The sequence below is a fragment of the Bombina bombina genome, chromosome 1 (assembly GCF_027579735.1).
Source record: "Bombina bombina isolate aBomBom1 chromosome 1, aBomBom1.pri, whole genome shotgun sequence".
Lineage (NCBI taxonomy): Eukaryota > Metazoa > Chordata > Amphibia > Anura > Bombinatoridae > Bombina > Bombina bombina.
In genome coordinates, this window is record NC_069499.1 from 13,419,152 (window position 1) to 13,440,266 (window position 21,115).

Sequence of the window (21,115 nt, forward strand, 5' to 3'; positions counted from 1 at the left end):
ACCCTGTTGACTATTTTGAATGAAACGCTTGATTGTTCGATGATCACGCTTCAGAAGCTTTGCAATTTTAAGAGTGCTGCATCCCTCTGCAAGATATCTCACTATTTTTGACTTTTCTGAGCCTGTCAAGTCCTTCTTTTGACCCATTTTGCCAAAGGAAAGGAAGTTGCCTAATAATTATGCACACCTGATATAGGGTGTTGATGTCATTAGACCACACCCCTTCTCATTACAGAGATGCACATCACCTAATATGCTAAATTGGTAGTAAGCTTTCAAGCCTATACAGCTTGGAGTAAGACAACATGCATAAAGAGGATGATGTGGTCAAAATACGCATTTGCCTAATAATTCTGCACTCCCTGTATAGTTCTACACATGCGCTCCCACATACTGTACGTGCACACCTACACTCCATACGCGTGCCCACATACTGAACCTGGGGTCTTATGGGTGCGCATTCGCATACCATGCGCAGGATCCTCTGCATACACACCTATTCTATACAAGAATGTCCTCAGCTAATATGTATAGTTCTACATGTGGCCTGCCACATATTTGTACACACACACTGCACATGCCCACATATAATATGTATGATTGTACATGTGCACTGCCACATACTGTACACACTACACATGCACTACATTGTGCACGTACTATACTGCACTCTTCACCTAACAGGATGTCACTTATTGTTTTGTAGTTATTGATGATACAACCAAGGAGATTGTTTACCGGGACTATATTGATATCAGCGTGGCTGTGTCAACCCCCAGGGTGAGTATCTGTGCTCTTGTCCTTAAAGGGACACTGTAACCAAAAAATTTCTTTCGTGATTCAGATTGAGCATGAAATTTTAAGCAACTTTCTAATTTACTTCTATTATAAAATTTTCTTCATTCTCTTGGTATCTTTATTTGAAATGCAAGAATGTAAGTTTAGATGCCGGCCCATTTTTGGTGAACAACCTGGGTTGTCCTTGCTGATTGGTGGATACATTCATCCACCAATAAAAAAGTGCTGTCCAGAGTACTGAACCCAAAAAAGCTTAGATGCCTTCTTTTTCAAATAAAGATAGCAAGATAACAAAGTAAAATTGATAATAGGAGTAAATTAGAAAGTTGCTTAAAATTGCATGCTCTTTCTGAATTACAAAAGAAAAAATTTGGGCTCAGTGTCCCTTTAAGGCCTCTAAAGCCACAACTAAAGTTACATGACTCAGATAAAGCAGCAATTCTTCTAATTTCAAACCGTGCACATTCTTTATATATGCACGGAGGCTCCAGCCCCTACTGAGCATGTGCAAATGTGCACAGTATATATACCTATATGCATTCTTTCATTGGCTGATGGCTGTCACATGATACAGGGGGACGCAAAACTGGATTATCTTTGCTAAAAAATATTCTGCTCATTTCAAATTGTATTGTCTTTTTATTTTGTGTTTGTCAGTTATTCATATCTTCTGTATTTAGTTTGTGTCCTGGTTCTTGTTTGGTTAAAGATTGATTTATCTCACCGCCTCCCAGGGTCTCGTGGTCCCAGTGCTGAGAAATGTTGAGAAGATGAACTTTGCAGATATTGAGAGGACAATCAGTGAGCTGGGGGAGAAGGTAAATTCTAACGCAAAAACCTCAACACAAACTAGCACACACGTGCTTATATTTGTTATAATATATAGATCTCTATGTCCTAGCTCTCACCGCTCCTTAGCTCAATATGCCCAGGTGCTTACACCCATATCCACAGGACTTCCAAATGATCAGTTTATTAAATGTTTCCAATAAAAAGGTTATACATATATACAGGGCTTGAAATTTCCAGTGGTCCCGGATGACATTGCAGCAGACGAATTAGAAATTTGACTTTTTCTATCTTCAACACTGAGTGGACCAGTAACTTTTTTTTCACTTTGGCTAGAACCTTTTAACCTCTGACTAGTGATATTTTTCCACCCCTGCATATATACATACACATATGCGCACACGTGTGCACTGAATACCACTCATTCACAATATTTACTCATTTTTATACTTTTCCAGGCCCGTAAAAATGAACTGGCCATAGAAGATATGGATGGAGGAACATTCACTATTAGTAACGGAGGGGTGTTTGGCTCCTTATTTGGCACACCTATCATTAACCCGCCTCAGTCTGCCATCCTGGGCATGCATGGCATATTTGAGCGTCCAGTTGCTGTTGCTGGCAAGGTAATGTATGTGTGTGTGTATCCCATGAGTTTCTCTGAGGTGACTTGCTTTGCTTTTGATAGCTGACTGAAACCCTCCTGAAATTGTTTCAAATCTATATTCTGCATTGAACTGGCACAGGATTGTGGTTTAGCCAGTCCAGTTGTGTCCTTTGGGTACACTGTAGTATTCCTGTGGTGTTTAGATGCTCCTATCATGTCACAATCACTGGGTGAAAGAGATACTGTGCGGAGGTGATGTGTGATGGTTATGTCTGATTGGGAGGGAAATCTACACAATGTAACCCACAAGAGACACGGCCCCAGGTACTGAGATTCTGCTATTGGACATAAGATTTTAAATATACACTTCTATTAGCTGCGGTGCCTGTAACAGAATCGTAAAGGCGCAGAATAACGATGCACTCCAAGGCGTGCACAAAATGTAAACACATGCTTTTATTAGAATCAGTAAAAACAATATACATGCGCGCGTTTATTAGAATCGGTAAAAACAATAAACATGCGTGCGTTTTATTAGAATCAGTAAAAACAATATACATGCGTGCGTTTTATTAGCATCAGTAAAAACAATATACATGCGTGCGTTTTATTAGAATCCGTAAAAACAATATACATGCGTGCGTTTTATTAGAATCAGTAAAAACAATATACATGCGTGCGTTTATTAGCATCAGTAAAAGCAATATACATGCGTGCGTTTTATTAGAATCAGTAAAAACAATATACATGCGTGCGTTTATTAGCATCAGTAAAAGCAATATACATGCGTGCGTTTTATTAGAATCCGTAAAAACAATATACATGCGTGCGTTTTATTAGAATCAGTAAAAACAATATACATGCGTGCGTTTTATTAGAATCGGTAAAAACAATATACATGCGTGCGTTTTATTAGAATCAGTAAAAACAATATACATGCGTGCGTTTTATTAGAATCCGTAAAAACAATATACATGCGTGCGTTTTATTAGAATCCGTAAAAACAATATACATGCGTGCGTTTATTAGCATCAGTAAAAGCAATATACATGCGTGCGTTTTATTAGAATCCGTAAAAACAATATACATGCGTGCGTTTTATTAGAATCAGTAAAAACAATATACATGCGTGCGTTTTATTAGAATCGGTAAAAACAATATACATGCGTGCGTTTTATTAGAATCAGTAAAAACAATATACATGCGTGCGTTTATTAGAATCAGTAAAAACAATATACATGCGTGCGTTTATTAGAATCAGTAAAAACAATATACATGCGTGCGTTTATTAGAATCCGTAAAAACAATATACATGCGTGCGTTTATTAGAATCGGTAAAAACAATATACATGCGTGCGTTTATTAGAATCGGTAAAAACAATATACATGCGTGCGTTTATTAGAATCGGTAAAAACAATATACATGCGTGCGTTTATTAGAATCAGTAAAAACAATATACATGCGTGCGTTTATTAGAATCGGTAAAAACAATATACATGCGTGCGTTTATTAGAATCGGTAAAAACAATATACATGCGTGCGTTTATTAGATCAGTTAAAACAATATACATGCGTGCGTTTATTAGAATCGGTAAAAACAATATACATGCGTGCGTTTATTAGAATCGGTAAAAACAATATACATGCGTGCGTTTATTAGAATCAGTAAAAACAATATACATGCGTGCGTTTATTAGAATCGGTAAAAACAATATACATGCGTGCGTTTATTAGAATCGGTAAAAACAATATACATGCGTGCGTTTATTAGCATCAGTAAAAACAATATACATGCGTGCGTTTATTAGAATCGGTAAAAATAATATACATGCGTGCGTTTATTAGCATCAGTAAAAACAATATACATGCGTGCGTTTATTAGATCAGTTAAAAACAATATACATGCGTGCGTTTATTAGAATCGGTAAAAACAATATACATGCGTGCGTTTATTAGAATCGGTAAAAATAATATACATGCGTGCGTTTATTAGAATCGGTAAAAACAATATACATGCGTGCGTTTATTAGAATCAGTAAAAACAATATACATGCGTGCGTTTATTAGAATCAGTAAAAACAATATACATGCGTGCGTTTATTAGAATCAGTAAAAACAATATACATGCGTGCGTTTATTAGAATCGGTAAAAACAATATACATGCGTGCGTTTATTAGATCAGTTAAAAACAATATACATGCGTGCGTTTATTAGATCAGTTAAAAACAATATACATGCGTGCGTTTATTAGAATCAGTAAAAACAATATACATGCGTGCGTTTATTAGAATCAGTAAAAACAATATACATGCGTGCGTTTATTAGAATCGGTAAAAACAATATACATGCGTGCGTTTATTAGCATCAGTAAAAGCAATATACATGCGTGCGTTTATTAGAATCGGTAAAAACAATATACATGCGTGCGTTTATTAGAATCAGTAAAAACAATATACATGCGTGCGTTTATTAGATCAGTTAAAAACAATATACATGCGTGCGTTTATTAGAATCGGTAAAAACAATATACATGCGTGCGTTTATTAGAATCAGTAAAAACAATATACATGCGTGCGTTTATTAGAATCAGTAAAAACAATATACATGCGTGCGTTTATTAGAATCAGTAAAAACAATATACATGCGTGCGTTTATTAGAATCGGTAAAAACAATATACATGCGTGCGTTTATTAGATCAGTTAAAAACAATATACATGCGTGCGTTTATTAGCATCAGTAAAAGCAATATACATGCGTGCGTTTATTAGAATCGGTAAAAACAATATACATGCGTGCGTTTATTAGAATCGGTAAAAACAATATACATGCGTGCGTTTATTAGAATCAGTAAAAGCAATATACATGCGTGCGTTTATTAGAATCGGTAAAAACAATATACATGCGTGCGTTTATTAGAATCGGTAAAAACAATATACATGCGTGCGTTTATTAGAATCGGTAAAAACAATATACATGCGTGCGTTTATTAGAATCAGTAAAAACAATATACATGCGTGCGTTTATTAGAATCAGTAAAAGCAATATACATGCGTGCGTTTATTAGATCAGTTAAAATCAATATACATGCGTGCGTTTATTAGAATCAGTAAAAACAATATACATGCGTGCGTTTATTAGAATCAGTAAAAGCAATATACATGCGTGCGTTTATTAGAATCGGTAAAAACAATATACATGCGTGCGTTTATTAGAATCGGTAAAAACAATATACATGCGTGCGTTTATTAGAATCAGTAAAAACAATATACATGCGTGCGTTTATTAGATCAGTTAAAAACAATATACATGCGTGCGTTTATTAGAATCGGTAAAAACAATATACATGCGTGCGTTTATTAGAATCAGTAAAAACAATATACATGCGTGCGTTTATTAGAATCGGTAAAAACAATATACATGCGTGCGTTTATTAGCATCGGTAAAAACAATATACATGCGTGCGTTTATTAGAATCGGTAAAAACAATATACATGCGTGCGTTTATTAGAATCGGTAAAAACAATATACATGCGTGCGTTTATTAGCATCGGTAAAAACAATATACATGCGTGCGTTTATTAGATCAGTTAAAAACAATATACATGAGTGCGTTTATTAGATCAGTTAAAAACAATATACATGCGTGCGTTTATTAGATCAGTTAAAAACAATATACATGTGTGCGTTTATTAGATCAGTTAAAAACAATATACATGCGTGCGTTTATTAGAATCGGTAAAAACAATATACATGCGTGTGTTTATTAGATCAGTTAAAAACAATATACATGCGTGCGTTTATTAGAATCGGTAAAAACAATATACATGCGTGCGTTTATTAGAATCAGTAAAAACAATATACATGCGTGCGTTTATTAGAATCGGTAAAAACAATATACATGTGTGCGTTTATTAGATCAGTTAAAAACAATATACATGCGTGCGTTTATTAGATCAGTTAAAAACAATATACATGCGTGCGTTTATTAGATCAGTTAAAAACAATATACATGCGTGCGTTTATTAGAATCGGTAAAAACAATATACATGCGTGCGTTTATTAGAATCGGTAAAAACAATATACATGTGTGCGTTTATTAGAATCGGTAAAAACAATATACATGTGTGCGTTTATTAGAATCGGTAAAAACAATATACATGCGTGCGTTTATTAGAATCGGTAAAAACAATATACATGCGTGCGTTTATTAGAATCGGTAAAAACAATATACATGTGTGCGTTTATTAGAATCGGTAAAAACAATATACATGCGTGCGTTTATTAGAATCGGTAAAAACAATATACATGCGTGCGTTTATTAGAATCGGTAAAAACAATATACATGTGTGCGTTTATTAGAATCGGTAAAAACAATATACATGCGTGCGTTTATTAGAATCGGTAAAAACAATATACAGTGGATATAAAAAGTCTACACACCCCTGTTAAAATGTCAGGTTTCTGTGATGTAAAAAAAATGAGACAAAGATAAATCATTTCAGAACTTTTCCCACCTTTAATGTGACATAAACTGTACAACTCAATAGAAAAACAAACAAACTTCTAGGTGGAGGGAAGTAAAAATAAAAAACTAAAATAATAAAACAATGTGGTTGCATAACTGGGGATGTAGCTGTGTTTAGAATTAAACAATCACATACAAAATCATGTTAAATAGGAGTCAGTACACACCTCTCATTTAAAGTGCCTCTGATTAACCCCAAATAAAGTTCAGCTGTTCTAGTCGGTCTTTCCTGACATTTTGTTAGTCGCATCCTACAGCAAAAGCCACGGTCCGCAGAGAGCTTCTAAAGCATCAGAGGGATCTCATTGTTAAAAGGTATCAGTCAGGAGAAGGGTACAAGAGAATTTCCAAGGCATTAGATATACCATGAAACACATTGAAGACCGTCATCATCAAATGGAGAACATATGGCACAACAATGACATTACCAAGAACTGGATGTCCCTCCAAAATTGATAAAAAGTTGAGAAGAAAACTGGTCTGGGAGGCTGCCAAGAGGCCTACAGCACCATTAAAGGAGCTGCAGGAATATCTGGCAAGTACTGGCTGTGTGGTGCGTGTGACAACAATCGCCCGTATTCTTCATATGTCTGGGCTATGACGGAAGCCTTTTCTTACAAAAAAAACATCCAAGCCCGGCTCAATTTTGCAAAAACACATCTGAAGTTTCCCAAAAGCATCTGAAGTTTCCCAAAAGCATCTGAAGTTTCCCAAAAGCATCTGAAGTTTCCCAAAAGCATCTGAAGTTTCCCAAAAGCATCTGAAGTTTCCCAAAAGCATCTGAAGTTTCCCAAAAGCATCTGAAGTTTCCCAAAAGCAAGTTGCAAAAGGTGTTCTGGTCAGATGAAACCAAAGTTGAACTTTTTGGCCATTATTCCAAAAGATATGTTTGGTGCAAAAACAACACTGCATATCACCAAAAGAACGCCCACAGTGAAGCATGGCGGTGTCAGCATCATGCTTTGGGGCTGATTTTCTTCAGCTGGAACTGGGACCTTAGTTAAAGGGACAGTAAACCTAAAAAATAATGTTATATAATTCTGCACATAGTGACATTATTTTACTGCTATAGTTATAAAACCCTTTTTTCCCTTTTAATATTTAAAAAACATGCCGCTTTTACAGACCCGCTCTCTGCTGAGCGGGTCTGTTTTTTTTAGTCAGCGCATCGGGCCAGCTGTATAGTCACAGCCCGGCCCGACCGCGCCATAAGATTAAGTGCAGCTCGCTCCTGTGACTATACAGCTGGCCCGATGCGCTGACTAAAAAAAACAGACCCGCTCAGCAGAGAGCGGGTCTGTAAAAGCGGCATGTTTTTTAAATATTAAAAGGGAAAAAAGGGTTTTATAACTATAGCAGTAAAATAATGTTACTATGTGCAGAATTATATAACATTATTTTTTAGGTTTACTGTCCCTTTAAGCTAGAGGGAATAATGAACAGTTCCAAATACCAGACAATATTGGCACAAAACCTTCAGGCTTCTGCTAGAAAGCTGAACATGAAGAGGAACTTCATATTTCCGCATGACAACGACCCAAAGCAAACATCCAAATCAACAAAGCAATGGCTTCACCAGAAGAAGATTAAAGTTTTGGGATGGCCCAGCCAGAGCCCAGACCTGAATCCAATTCAAAATCTGTGGGGTGATCTGAAGAGGGCTGTGCACAGGAGATGCCCTCACATTTTGACAGGTTTAGAGTGTTTTTGCAAAGAAGAGTGGGCAAATCTTGCCAAGTCAAAATGTGCCATGCTGAAAAACTCATACCCAAAAAGACTGAGTGCTGTAAAAAAATCAAAAGGTGCTTCAACAAAGTATTAGTTTAAGGGTGTGCACACTTATGCAACCGTATTATTTTATTTTTTTATTTTTATTTCCCTTTACCTAAAAGATTTCAGTTTGTTTTTCTATTGAGTTGTACAGTTTATAGGTCACATTAAAGGTCACATTAAAGGTCACATTAAAGGTCACATTAAAGGTCACATTAAAGGTCACATTAAAGGTCACATTAAAGGTCACATTAAAGGCCACATTAAAGGTCACATTAAAGGCCACATTAAAGGTCACATTAAAGGTCACATTAAAGGTCACATTAAAGGTCACATTAAAGGTCACATTAAAGGTCACATTAAAGGCCACATTAAAGGTCACATTAAAGGCCACATTAAAGGGGGAAAAAGTTCTGAAATTATTTATCTTTGTCTCATTTTTTTACATCACAGAATCCTGACATTTTAATAGGGGTGTGTAGACTTTTTATATCCACTGTACATGCGTGTGTTTATTAGAATCGGTATAAGCAGTACACATGCGTGTGTTTATTAGATCAGTATAAGCAGTACACATGCGTGTGTTTATTAGAATCGGTATAAGCAGTGTACATGCGTGTGTTTATTAGAATCGGTATAAGCAGTGTACATGCGTGTGTTTATTAGTATCAGTATAAGCAGTACACATGCGTGTGTTTATTAGATCAGTATAAGCAGTACACATGCGTGTGTTTATTAGTATCAGTATAAGCAGTGTACATGCGTGTGTTTATTAGATCATTATAAGCAGTACACATGCGTGTGTTTATTAGATCATTATAAGCAGTACACATGCGTGTGTTTATTAGATCAGTATAAGCAGTACACATGCGTGTGTTTATTAGAATTGGTATAAGCAGTGTACATGCGTGTGTTTATTAGTATCAGTATAAGCAGTACACATGCGTGTGTTTATTAGATCAGTATAAGCAGTACACATGCGTGTGTTTATTAGATCAGTATAAGCAGTACACATGCGTGTGTTTATTAGATCAGTATAAGCAGTACACATGCGTGTGTTTATTAGATCAGTATAAGCAGTACACATGCGTGTGTTTATTAGATCAGTATAAGCAGTACACATGCGTGTGTTTATTAGAATCGGTATAAGCAGTGTACATGCGTGTGTTTATTAGTATCAGTATAAGCAGTACACATGCGTGTGTTTATTAGATCAGTATAAGCAGTACACATGCGTGTGTTTATTAGAATCGGTATAAGCAGTGTACATGCGTGTGTTTATTAGTATCAGTATAAGCAGTACACATGCGTGTGTTTATTAGATCAGTATAAGCAGTACACATGCGTGTGTTTATTAGATCAGTATAAGCAGTACACATGCGTGTGTTTATTAGAATTGGTATAAGCAGTACACATGCGTGTGTTTATTAGATCAGTATAAGCAGTACACATGCGTGTGTTTATTAGATCAGTATAAGCAGTACACATGCGTGTGTTTATTAGATCAGTATAAGCAGTACACATGCGTGTGTTTATTAGATCAGTATAAGCAGTACACATGCGTGTGTTTATTAGATCAGTATAAGCAGTACACATGCGTGTGTTTATTAGATCATTGTTTATTAGATCAGTATAAGCAGTACACATGCGTGTGTTTATTAGTATCAGTATAAGCAGTACACATGCGTGTGTTTATTAGATCATTATAAGCAGTACACATGCGTGTGTTTATTAGATCATTGTTTATTAGATCAGTATAAGCAGTACACATGCGTGTGTTTATTAGTATCAGTATAAGCAGTACACATGCGTGTGTTTATTAGATCAGTATAAGCAGTACACATGCGTGTGTTTATTAGTATCAGTATAAGCAGTACACATGCGTGTGTTTATTAGATCAGTATAAGCAGTACACATGCGTGTGTTTATTAGTATCAGTATAAGCAGTACACATGCGTGTGTTTATTAGTATCAGTATAAGCAGTACACATGCGTGTGTTTATTAGTATCAGTATAAGCAGTACACATGCGTGTGTTTATTAGATCATTATAAGCAGTACACATGCGTGTGTTTATTAGATCAGTATAAGCAGTACACATGCGTGTGTTTATTAGATCATTATAAGCAGTACACATGCGTGTGTTTATTAGATCAGTATAAGCAGTACACATGCGTGTGTTTATTAGATCAGTATAAGCAGTACACATGCGTGTGTTTATTAGATCATTATAAGCAGTACACATGCGTGTGTTTATTAGATCAGTATAAGCAGTACACATGCGTGTGTTTATTAGATCATTATAAGCAGTACACATGCGTTTGTTTATTAGATCAGTATAAGCAGTACACATGCGTGTGTTTATTAGTATCAGTATAAGCAGTACACATGCGTGTGTTTATTAGATCATTGTAAGCAGTACACATGCGTGTGTTTATTAGATCATTATAAGCAGTACACATGCGTGTGTTTATTAGATCATTATAAGCAGTACACATGCGTGTGTTTATTAGATCAGTATAAGCAGTACACATGCGTGTGTTTATTAGATCAGTATAAGCAGTACACATGCGTGTGTTTATTAGATCAGTATAAGCAGTACACATGCGTGTGTTTATTAGATCATTGTAAGCAGTACACATGCGTGTGTTTATTAGATCATTGTAAGCAGTACACATGCGTGTGTTTATTAGATCATTGTAAGCAGTACACATGCGTGTGTTTATTAGAATCATTGTAAGCAGTACACATGCGTGTGTTTATTAGATCATTGTAAGCAGTACACATGCGTGTGTTTATTAGATCATTGTAAGCAGTACACATGCGTGTGTTTATTAGATCATTGTAAGCAGTACACATGCGTGTGTTTATTAGATCATTGTAAGCAGTACACATGCGTGTGTTTATTAGATCATTGTTTATTAGATCAGTATAAGCAGTACACATGCGTGTGTTTATTAGATCAGTATAAGCAGTACACATGCGTGTGTTTATTAGATCATTATAAGCAGTACACATGCGTGTGTTTATTAGATCAGTATAAGCAGTACACATGCGTGTGTTTATTAGATCAGTATAAGCAGTACACATGCGTGTGTTTATTAGTATCAGTATAAGCAGTACACATGCGTGTGTTTATTAGATCAGTATAAGCAGTACACATGCGTGTGTTTATTAGATCATTATAAGCAGTACACATGCGTGTGTTTATTAGATCAGTATAAGCAGTACACATGCGTGTGTTTATTAGAATCATTATAAGCAGTACACATGCGTGTGTTTATTAGAATCATTATAAGCAGTACACATGCGTGTGTTTATTAGATCATTGTAAGCAGTACACATGCGTGTGTTTATTAGATCATTGTTTATTAGATCAGTATAAGCAGTACACATGCGTGTGTTTATTAGATCAGTATAAGCAGTACACATGCGTGTGTTTATTAGATCATTATAAGCAGTGCACATGCGTGTTTTTACATTTTTTGCACACTTTGGAGTGCATTGTTATTCTGCTCCTGTTTGCCATTGGGGAACTTTGATGTTGCTCACATTTCATATATTAAGAGAGATGTCTGGCTGAGTGCTGCTGTCTTGTGTCACTATGGATCCTGTGTAACTTTTGTGTGTTCAGATGCCATCTCTATTTTGTGTGCGTGCCATGCTTGTCTGTTTTGTAAATTTTCATTAAATTATGTTGCATAGGAAAACCAGAAATGCTGTAGGCGAGACTGGATATGGTACTTTCACCTTGTGAGCTAATATAGACGTGGGGTTGCTGAACCACCAACAAATAAACATATTCATGGTCAATAGCTTTAGATTAATTTGCTTCTTCCCTCTCACGGGCTTTGTTTCTGCAGGTGGAGGTCCGTCCCATGATGTATGTGGCTCTCACGTATGATCACCGCTTAATCGATGGTAGAGAAGCTGTTCTTTTCCTGCGCAAGATAAAGTCTGTGGTGGAGGATCCACGTGTCCTATTACTGGATCTCTAAAGGACAAGTCCCATGATGTTTTTTCTTCATTATAATCCCTTTTTAATCAGCTTCTGGATTACGTTTTGGAGGCTTCTCATGACTCGGGGACTTGGTTGTCCTTGCAGGGGCAAAGCATGACTCTGTGGTGCTGAGGGAGGGGAGCCCTGCAGTGGACCCGGACTCTCTATTCTGATAACCTGTCTCTTTGCAAGGGCCACAAAAGAAATACTCTGCTCCTTTCAGCACAGCCTGTGCCCATGGGTTATAGACGTCATTACTAGCACCTTGATATTTACAAAGCAAAATACCATATTTAAAGACCTTTATGATTTTAAAATATTAAATGCTGTTGAAGTCACCAGTTCTGGGAGCTGGGTCTACTTGCCACGTGGTAGGTTTGCATTAAATTACCACTCACTGGAGTACAATGTGTGTTATTTTTACACCAATTATTGCATTTTATGGCTGAGGTTTTGAGCTGACGCATGCAAAGAGCGTATTTTATAAAGTAGCAGCTTGAGCTATTAGTCTGATCAAATCTTTTACATTTGCTTACAATACGTGATCCGTTTCTCATATCTGACCCTCCTGCTGAATTAAAGATACCTAGTAAATCCACTGTTGCATAAACTCACCTTACATCCTTAGGCAATTTTATCACCACATTAAAGGAAATTGTAAGAGCTACCAAAATCACTGAATATGACATTTGCAGTTAAACCTCATGGATCCCCTTGTTGCAGCCCTGTGTTTGGTTTTAGTAGTCACATATGAAAGAGCAAGAAGAGGGCTTAGAGATATAAAACGTTTTTGACAAATTGTCTACTTGTTGCTCCAAGGCTGCTATAGTTAGTTTGTGGTAACAGTTCTGTAACATGCTCCTTTGTTACTCCCACTGCTGTCCTTGAAGTCTAGTGGTAAGGGTGTGTGTCCCTGTGTCCTTTAACAAACTATCACACTGTGACATGCAGAAGAAACTCATGTGCTGTAGGGATTACAAGTTGCCTCACGTGATAGCGTTACCTACAACTCACCCCTTGAGGCATCTGCCAGGTGTAGGGTGTGAGCGGCATTGTGTTAATTCAGCACATGAAGGGGCCATCTCTAAGCCAGTATTTGTTTAAGCTTCATCAGACGGGTGCTGCGTAGTGTAACAAGCTCAGGAGAGAGCGTAAAGAAGCAAATGGTAACAGTGAGTGCTCAGCAGTTGGAGGTTTGTCCTCTTTCTCACTGTTGCCGTTACTGTGTCTCATGGGTTTTACACACTGTGCAGCAGTTTGGGCTGTATATTGCTTAGAGGGGGAAAAAGACCATTATTTGTTTTGGTACAAAAATAGTAATTATCGGTTATTTGTAGAGGGCCAACAGATTCTACAGATCTATAAACATAGGCGGTAGACAAGATAACATTTTATAGGGATCAGATGGGTAGAGGGCCCTGCCGAGAGTCGCACTGTTGTAGTCCGCTCTTATGAAGATGATCTGCAAACAGTTGGGCTCTTAGGCTTACATGCTAAGGGGGTTCATGGTGGATAGTAATTAAGGAGAGGAACTGGTATTAGGAAAGGTTAGGGGAGGTTGCATGCATCCCTGAACAGTAGAGTCCTTTAGGGAGCGCTTGTAGCTTTCAAAACTAGGGGAGAGTCTTGTTGGAGCGAGGCAGAGAGTTCCACAAAATGGGAGCCAGTCTGGAGAAGTCCTGTAAAGAAGAATGTGAGGAGGTAACAAGAAAATGAGAAGAGTAGGAGGTCATGAGCAGAGCGAAGGGGACGGGAGGGAGAGTATCTATCTGGAGACTAGGTCTGAGATATAGGGGGGAGCAGTGCATTTGAGGGCCTTGTATGTCAAGAATTTTGTGTTTAATTCTGGAGGTAAGTGGAAGTCAGTGAAGGGATTGGCAGAGAGGTTCAGCAGACAAAGCGTGACGTGTAAGGAAGATGAGTCTGGCAGAGGCATTCATTATGGATTGTAAAGGAACTAGGCGGCAGCTAGGGAGACCAGAGAAGACGGAGTTGCAGTAGTCAAGGCGGAAAAGGATGAGAGAGTGGATTAAAATCTTAGTTGTGTCTTGTGTAAGGAAAAGTCTAATTTTAGAGATGTTTTTAGTTGAAATAATTTTTGATAACACCTCTCCACATATGACAATCTTATTTTTGTAAATATACATCTTGTTGAATTATCCCCCACCCAGGGAATTTCTCCTGATAATAAAACTACCGAGTCCATGTAGACTTTCTCAAATGTATCGTCTCGTCGATTCAAAAGTATTTCTTTCTGCTGTAGACTACTAACCCTTGGTGTCTTATCCATTCATATTGTATCACATGGAGAAAAAGTGTCATTATTTTATTGAGCTGTCTTTGCTGGTGTCAATTACCATCTGAAAGATGTTTTTAATATATTCTCCTTTAAATCTGCACTAATAAGACCTTTACTGGAATAATGTAGCATCCCATTCCAGTTGTCTATCTCAAATTCTCTCCCAGTGTCTGTTTCCCATTTTAACATAAATGGGGGTTTGGATTTAGCTCTAGTCTCTTGAATGGAAATATACATTTGTGATACAGCTTTCTGAGGTCTTTGGGATGCAGTGCATAAACGTTCCAGAGTTGTTTGACATTCGTGTGAACCCTTTGTTCCCAGATATGTACGTATAGCCAAGGCGGTTTGTAGGTAAAGGAACCAGTATGTTTGCATGGGATATAGTTTTTGTTGAAGTTGTGTAAAGGTTAGTATTTGATGAGGGATCCTCGCATGTTTATCTCTCAAAAATCTGTGTATGTCTAGCTGAAGATTATCCAAGTCTGTAAAGTTAATCTTTATTGGCAGGACTCTGAACAGATACAAGATCCTAGGCAAAATTGACATTTTTATAGAGGACAATCTCCCATACCAAGAAAACCCAATTTTCCTCCATTTCCCTAGATCTGATCTTATTGTTTTAAATAAGGGGATGTAGTTAGCTGCATATAGTTTTGAGGAATGATTTGTCAACTTTATTCCCAAATATTTTAGTCCTCCTTATATTTTAGTCAAAATTTGCCTCAATTAGTTTAGTAGTATGTTTAGGAATCGCTATTGGGAGAGCTTCACATTTTTCAACATTTACTTTTATATCCAGAGATCTCTGAGAACAATTGTAAAGCTTGATATACATTAGGAAGTGACAGTAGTGGCTTTGTAATAGTTTTATGGGTCATTTTTCCTACTTCTAACCCCCATATGTCTAGTGAATTACGTATGTATGCTGCCAGCAGTTCTATGCATAGCGCAAAAATTAAGGGGCGAGAGAGGGCATCCCTGTCTAGTACCGTTAAGAATGCGTATATTTTCCGATTGGTGTCCAATGGCTCTGACTTGAGCAGTGGGTGTTGAATATAAATTTTTAATGGCTTCTAGAAATCGACCTTCAAATCCCACTACATGCATTAATGAAAGCATATACCTCCCAATCAACTCTATCAAATGCCTTCTCCACATCCAAACATAGGATCAGAGAATGCATTCCCTGGTCATGAAGAAAATCTATTACCGAGACCATCCTGCGAATGTTATCAGGGGCCTCTCTGTCTTTGATAAATCCTACTTGATAAGAGTGTATAATAGTGGGCAGGACATGCTTTAATCTTTTGAGGTCCTGGTTGATAAGGGAGAATGGCCTGTAGCTAGCACAGAGGGTAGGATTGTTCCCTTGTTTCAAAATCACCACTATCTTAGCTTGAAGGAGATCCAACGGGATTTCCTTTCCGTCCATAACATGGTTTGCAAACGCCACTAAATGAGGGACCAATATATCTTTAAAAGCTTTATAATATTCCCCTGGGAACCCATCCAGCCCCGGGGCCTTACCCGGTTTGAGGTTTTTAATAGCCTCTAGTACCTCCACACGAGTGATCTTAGCATTTTTTCTCGATCCTCTCTTGATATAGCTTTCAAATTTGATTTTTTTTTTTTTAAAAGTGAGTTAAATGTTATTTCTTTTACAAGATACGAGTCCACGGATTTCATCCTTACTTATGGGATATTGCCTCCTGGTCAGCAGGAGGAGGCAAAGAGGACCACAACAGAGCTGTATATATAGCTCCACCCTTCCCTCCCACTCCAGTCATTCTCTTTGCCTGTGTTAGTGATAGGAAGAGGTAAAGTGAGGTGTTAGTTTAGATTCTTCAATCAAGAGTTTATTATTTTTAAATGGTACCAGTGTGTGCTATTTTTCTCAGGGCTAGAGCTGCAGGCTTTTCAGCAATGGAGACTGGGGAGATTTTCACTCTGTCTGCGACTTCCATACCATTTGCTGCCCTGCTGATGGTCTTAGCAGATATTATCTAAGACCCTGTTTGTTCCACAGATTTGCTGGAGGTGATTAAAAGAACATCTTCATTGTGTGGGACAAGTTCATACTGTGATCAGCATTAAGGTATGTACAGTCGTTTTGCTTCTGGGAGAGACTGAGTAGCTCAGAACAGACTGGCACTTATTCCCTATCCCAAGAAGGGGGTATCAGTTTGCACAGGGATAATTGTGTGCATGGGTCTACCCTGTTTATTCAACAAACTAGGCTATACTATACAGTGGCAGAAGTTTATATAAGACAATTGACCAGTTACAGTGCTAAATGCTATTAGTTACTGTTCATATAATCCATAGATCCATGTGATATCTTAAAAATACTTTAAAAATGCAAGGTTAAAAACAAATGTAAAAACACATATCAAAGTTTTGACTAAATACAGTTTGTCTTATCCTGTACAGAAATTGTCTGTTATGTATCTCTCAAACTAACAAGTCTCAGTCCAAAATGTTTGTAGAGTTCAGTGTGTAAATCCTCACAAATGTGATAAAAGTTCTGCTTAATGGTGCAAGGGTATTTTAAAGGTAATATTCCAAAACCCTGTGAAGTACCCAAATCCAAATAACAAGGAAAAAATATAAAAATATAAAAAAAAACTCCAATAATTGTGGTAAGTGAAAAAAATGTTGTGTTCTCAAAAATAAAATATAAAAAATGTGCGTTTTGAAAAATGTGAAAAAATCATAAATAGCTTTCTGGTGCTCCTTAGTTCTATTAGAATAATAGCTATTTCTGATTTTTTTTCACTTTTTCTATTTTTATTTTTTTTTATTTTTGAAAACACAACAATTTTTTCACTTACCACAATTATTGGAGTTTTTTATTATATTTTTTCCCTGTTATTTGGATTTGGGTACTTCACAGGATTTTGGAATATTACCTTTAACATACCCTTGCACCATTAAGCAGAACTTTTATCACATTTGTGAGGATTTACACACTGAACTCTACAAACATTTTGGACTGAGACTTATTAGTTTGAGAGATACATAACAGACAATTTCTGTACAGGATAAGACAAACTGTATTTAGTCAAAACTTTGATATGTGTTTTTACATTTGTTTTTAATCTTGCATTTTTAATGTATTTTTAAGATATCACATGGATCCATGAATGATTATATGAACAGTGACTAATAGCATTTAGCACTGTAACTGGTCAATTGTTATTGTTTTTGATTGCACTGTATAATGTTTTAATATACTCATAGATACTTTTAACTGAATCCTTTGCCCACTTTGAGGCGCTTCTTAGATCATACACATTCTACATATTATCTTATTCAGGATATACTAGGTATCCTGACTCTAAGGCGCTATAAGGACCTTTTTTGGGAGGGCGCTGTGAGACACCAATTTTCAAGAAGTTTATATAAGGCCTCATGAGTATTAGCCGGCGGATACACATGGCTTGACGCTAGAACATTGTGGCTGATAACTGATGAGCTAATGGCAGGACAAGGTTATGTTGTCTGCTCGAGGGGGCACATTGGTGGTCACGGTATGCTTTATTTAAGTTGTGTGGAGGTAATTTGATTACCGACATGTTTATTCCCATGCGGTCTCTTTTTCCGGAGTTAGTTTCCGCCTACGATGGGTGGGGCTTAGCGTTTCGCATTCTTAGCGCACAGTTGATATCCGGATTCTGACGATGCGGCAGCTTGTCTAGAGAGACTGGTGTGGCCTAAGTCAGCTTGTGTTTGTGGTTTCACAAGCTGTCTTAGACATGCCGTTCTCGGAGTAGTTGAGTGACTCGTGGGGACAGGTAGGCGCCGCAGCAGAGCTGTGGCGAGGTGCAAGTGATAAATTGTGTCCCTAAGACGTTATGCACTGTTAGAGTGTACTCTTATTGGGGTGATTTGGTGAAAGTCACTATAGTGATTCCCTGTTATTACATTGCTTATTGCGGAGCAGTAAAAAACTATACAGTTTAATTTTTAAAGATACAGTACACTCGTTTTTTTTTCAAAGTTCTTGTTTTTATTTTTTAATTACAGTACCACGACCAATATTGCTATTGCTTGTTTTGTTGTCATGGCAGACCTTCAGGAAAGTACATGTTCTATGTGTTTAGATGCCAATGTGGAATCCCCTATTCCTTTTTGTCCATCATGTACTGAGAGGGCTTTACAGTTTAAAGAACAAATTTTCTTTAATGCAAGTATATCTAAGGATGCTTCTCAGACTGATGAGACTCAGGGTATGCCACAACTTTCTCCCCAAGCGTTACAGCTTTTAACGCCTGCTCAGGTGACGCCGTGTTCTTCAACTGCGTCCGCTTCATTTACCCTGCAAGATATGGATGCAGTTATGTCATCCACTCTTTCAGAAGTTTTATCTAAGTTGCCAGCTTTACAAGGCAAACGTAGTAGGACAGAGACCTATGTGGTTCCTACAACTTCTGATGCTTTGATGGCATTCTCTGATGTACCCTCCCAGGGCTCTGAATTGGGAAGTAGGGAGGCCCTGTCTGAGTGGGAACAGTCTGACTCAGGAAGTGCATTGCCCCTGACAGATTCAGACGTCATGTCCTTCAGGTTTAAACTTGAACACCTCCGTCTTTTGATACGAGAGGTTTTGGTGACTCTGGACGACTGGACTCTATTGTGGTCCCACCAGAGAAATTGAGTAAGATGGACAGATCCTTAGAGGTTCCTTCTTATTCCGATGTTTTTCCGGTTCCTAAGAGAATTTCGGAAATTATTGCAAGGGAATGGGAATGGCCGGGTATCCCGTTCTCCCCTTCCCTTATTTTTTAAAAAATATACCCTATAGCTGACACCATTCGGGATTCTTGGCAGACGGTCCCTAAGGTGGAGGGAGCTATCTATACTCTGGCTAAGCGTATGACTATCCCTATCGAGGACAGTTGTGCTTTCAAAGACCCTATGGATAAGAAGTTGGAGGGTCTTCTCAAAAAAACTCTATGTTCATCAAGGGTTCTTATTGCAACCGGCGGCCTGCATTGTAACAGTCACGACTGCGGCTGCTTTTTGGTTTAACGCTCTAGAAGAGTCTCTTAGGACTGAGACTTCTTTGGAGGAAATACAAGATAGAATTAAGGCCCTTAAGCTGGCTAATTCTTTTATTACGGATGCTTCCTTTCAGATCACCAAATTGGCGGCTAAGAGTTCGGGATTCTCCATCTTAGCACGAAGAGCCTTATGGTTGAAATCTTGGTCTGCGGATGTGTCCTCTAAATCCAAGCTTTTGGCTATTCCTTTAAAGGGAAAGACCCTATTCGGGCCTGACTTGAAAGAAATCATTTCTGACATTACGGGAGGAAAGGGTCACCACCTCCCTCAAGATAAGACATCTAAGCAAAGGGGACAGAGTAATTTTCGTTCCTTTCGAAATTTCAAGGGAGTCTCCTCTTCCACTAAACAGGAAGGGAATTATTCACAAGCCAAGCCCACCTGGAGACCCAACCAGGCTTGGAACAAGGGTAAACAACCCAAGAAGCCTGCTGCTGCTACTAACAAGACAGCATGAAGGGGCGGCCCCCGATCCGGGACCCGATCTAGTAGGGGGCAGACTTTCTCTCTTTGCCCAGACTTGGATAAGAGACGTTCAGGATCCCTAGAAACTAGAAATCGTGTCTCAAGGGTATCAGTTGGAGTTAAAAAATTCCTTCCCCATAGGAAGGTTTCTTTCACGGTTATCTGTAGACCAGATAAAAAGAGAGGCGTTCTTACGATGTGTAAGAGATCTCTCCTTCATGGGAGTAATATGTCCCGTTCCAATACAGGGACAATGGTTTTATTCAAATCTCTTTGTAGTTCCCAAAAAGAGGGAACGTTCCGACCTATTTTAGACCTCAAGAGTCTAAACAAATTTCTCAGAGTTCCATCCTTCAAGATGGAAATGATTCGTACCATTCTTCCATTGATCCAGGAGGGTCAATTTATGACTACCGTGGATCTAAAGGATGCATATCTTCATGTTCCTATCCACAGAGATCATCACAAGCTCCTGAGGTTTGCCTTTCTGGACAAACATTTTCAGTTTGTGGCTCTTCCTTTCGGTCTGGCCATGGCACCCCGAATTTTCACAAAGGTTCTGGGGTCTCTGCTGGCGGTTCTAAGACCGCGGGGCATTGCGGTGGCGCCTTATCTAGACTATTCTGATTCAGACGTCGTCTTATCAGCTAGCAAAGTCTCATACCGACATTGTGCTGTCCTTTCTGAGGAAAAGAGTTCGCTAGTTCCACAGACAAGGGTTCCTTTCTTGGGAACTCTAATTGAATCTCTACCCATGAAGATCTTTCTCATGGAGGTCAGAAAGTTAAAGATT

The 21,115-nt window shown here is 37.9% G+C and overlaps 1 protein-coding gene across 1 annotated transcript in view; it reads left to right on the forward strand.

The window, feature by feature from the left end:
- Positions 1-12,893, forward strand: part of DLST (dihydrolipoamide S-succinyltransferase) — a 54,643-nt gene extending 41,750 nt beyond the window's left edge. The window contains exons 12-15 of the mRNA XM_053697198.1: positions 707-780; positions 1,533-1,616; positions 2,046-2,213; positions 12,355-12,893. Of these exons, the coding sequence (XP_053553173.1) occupies positions 707-780; positions 1,533-1,616; positions 2,046-2,213; positions 12,355-12,489 (461 nt within the window). The 3' untranslated portion in view covers positions 12,490-12,893. The remainder of the gene's footprint in view (positions 1-706; positions 781-1,532; positions 1,617-2,045; positions 2,214-12,354) is intronic.
- The last annotated feature ends 8,222 nt before the right edge of the window (positions 12,894-21,115 follow it).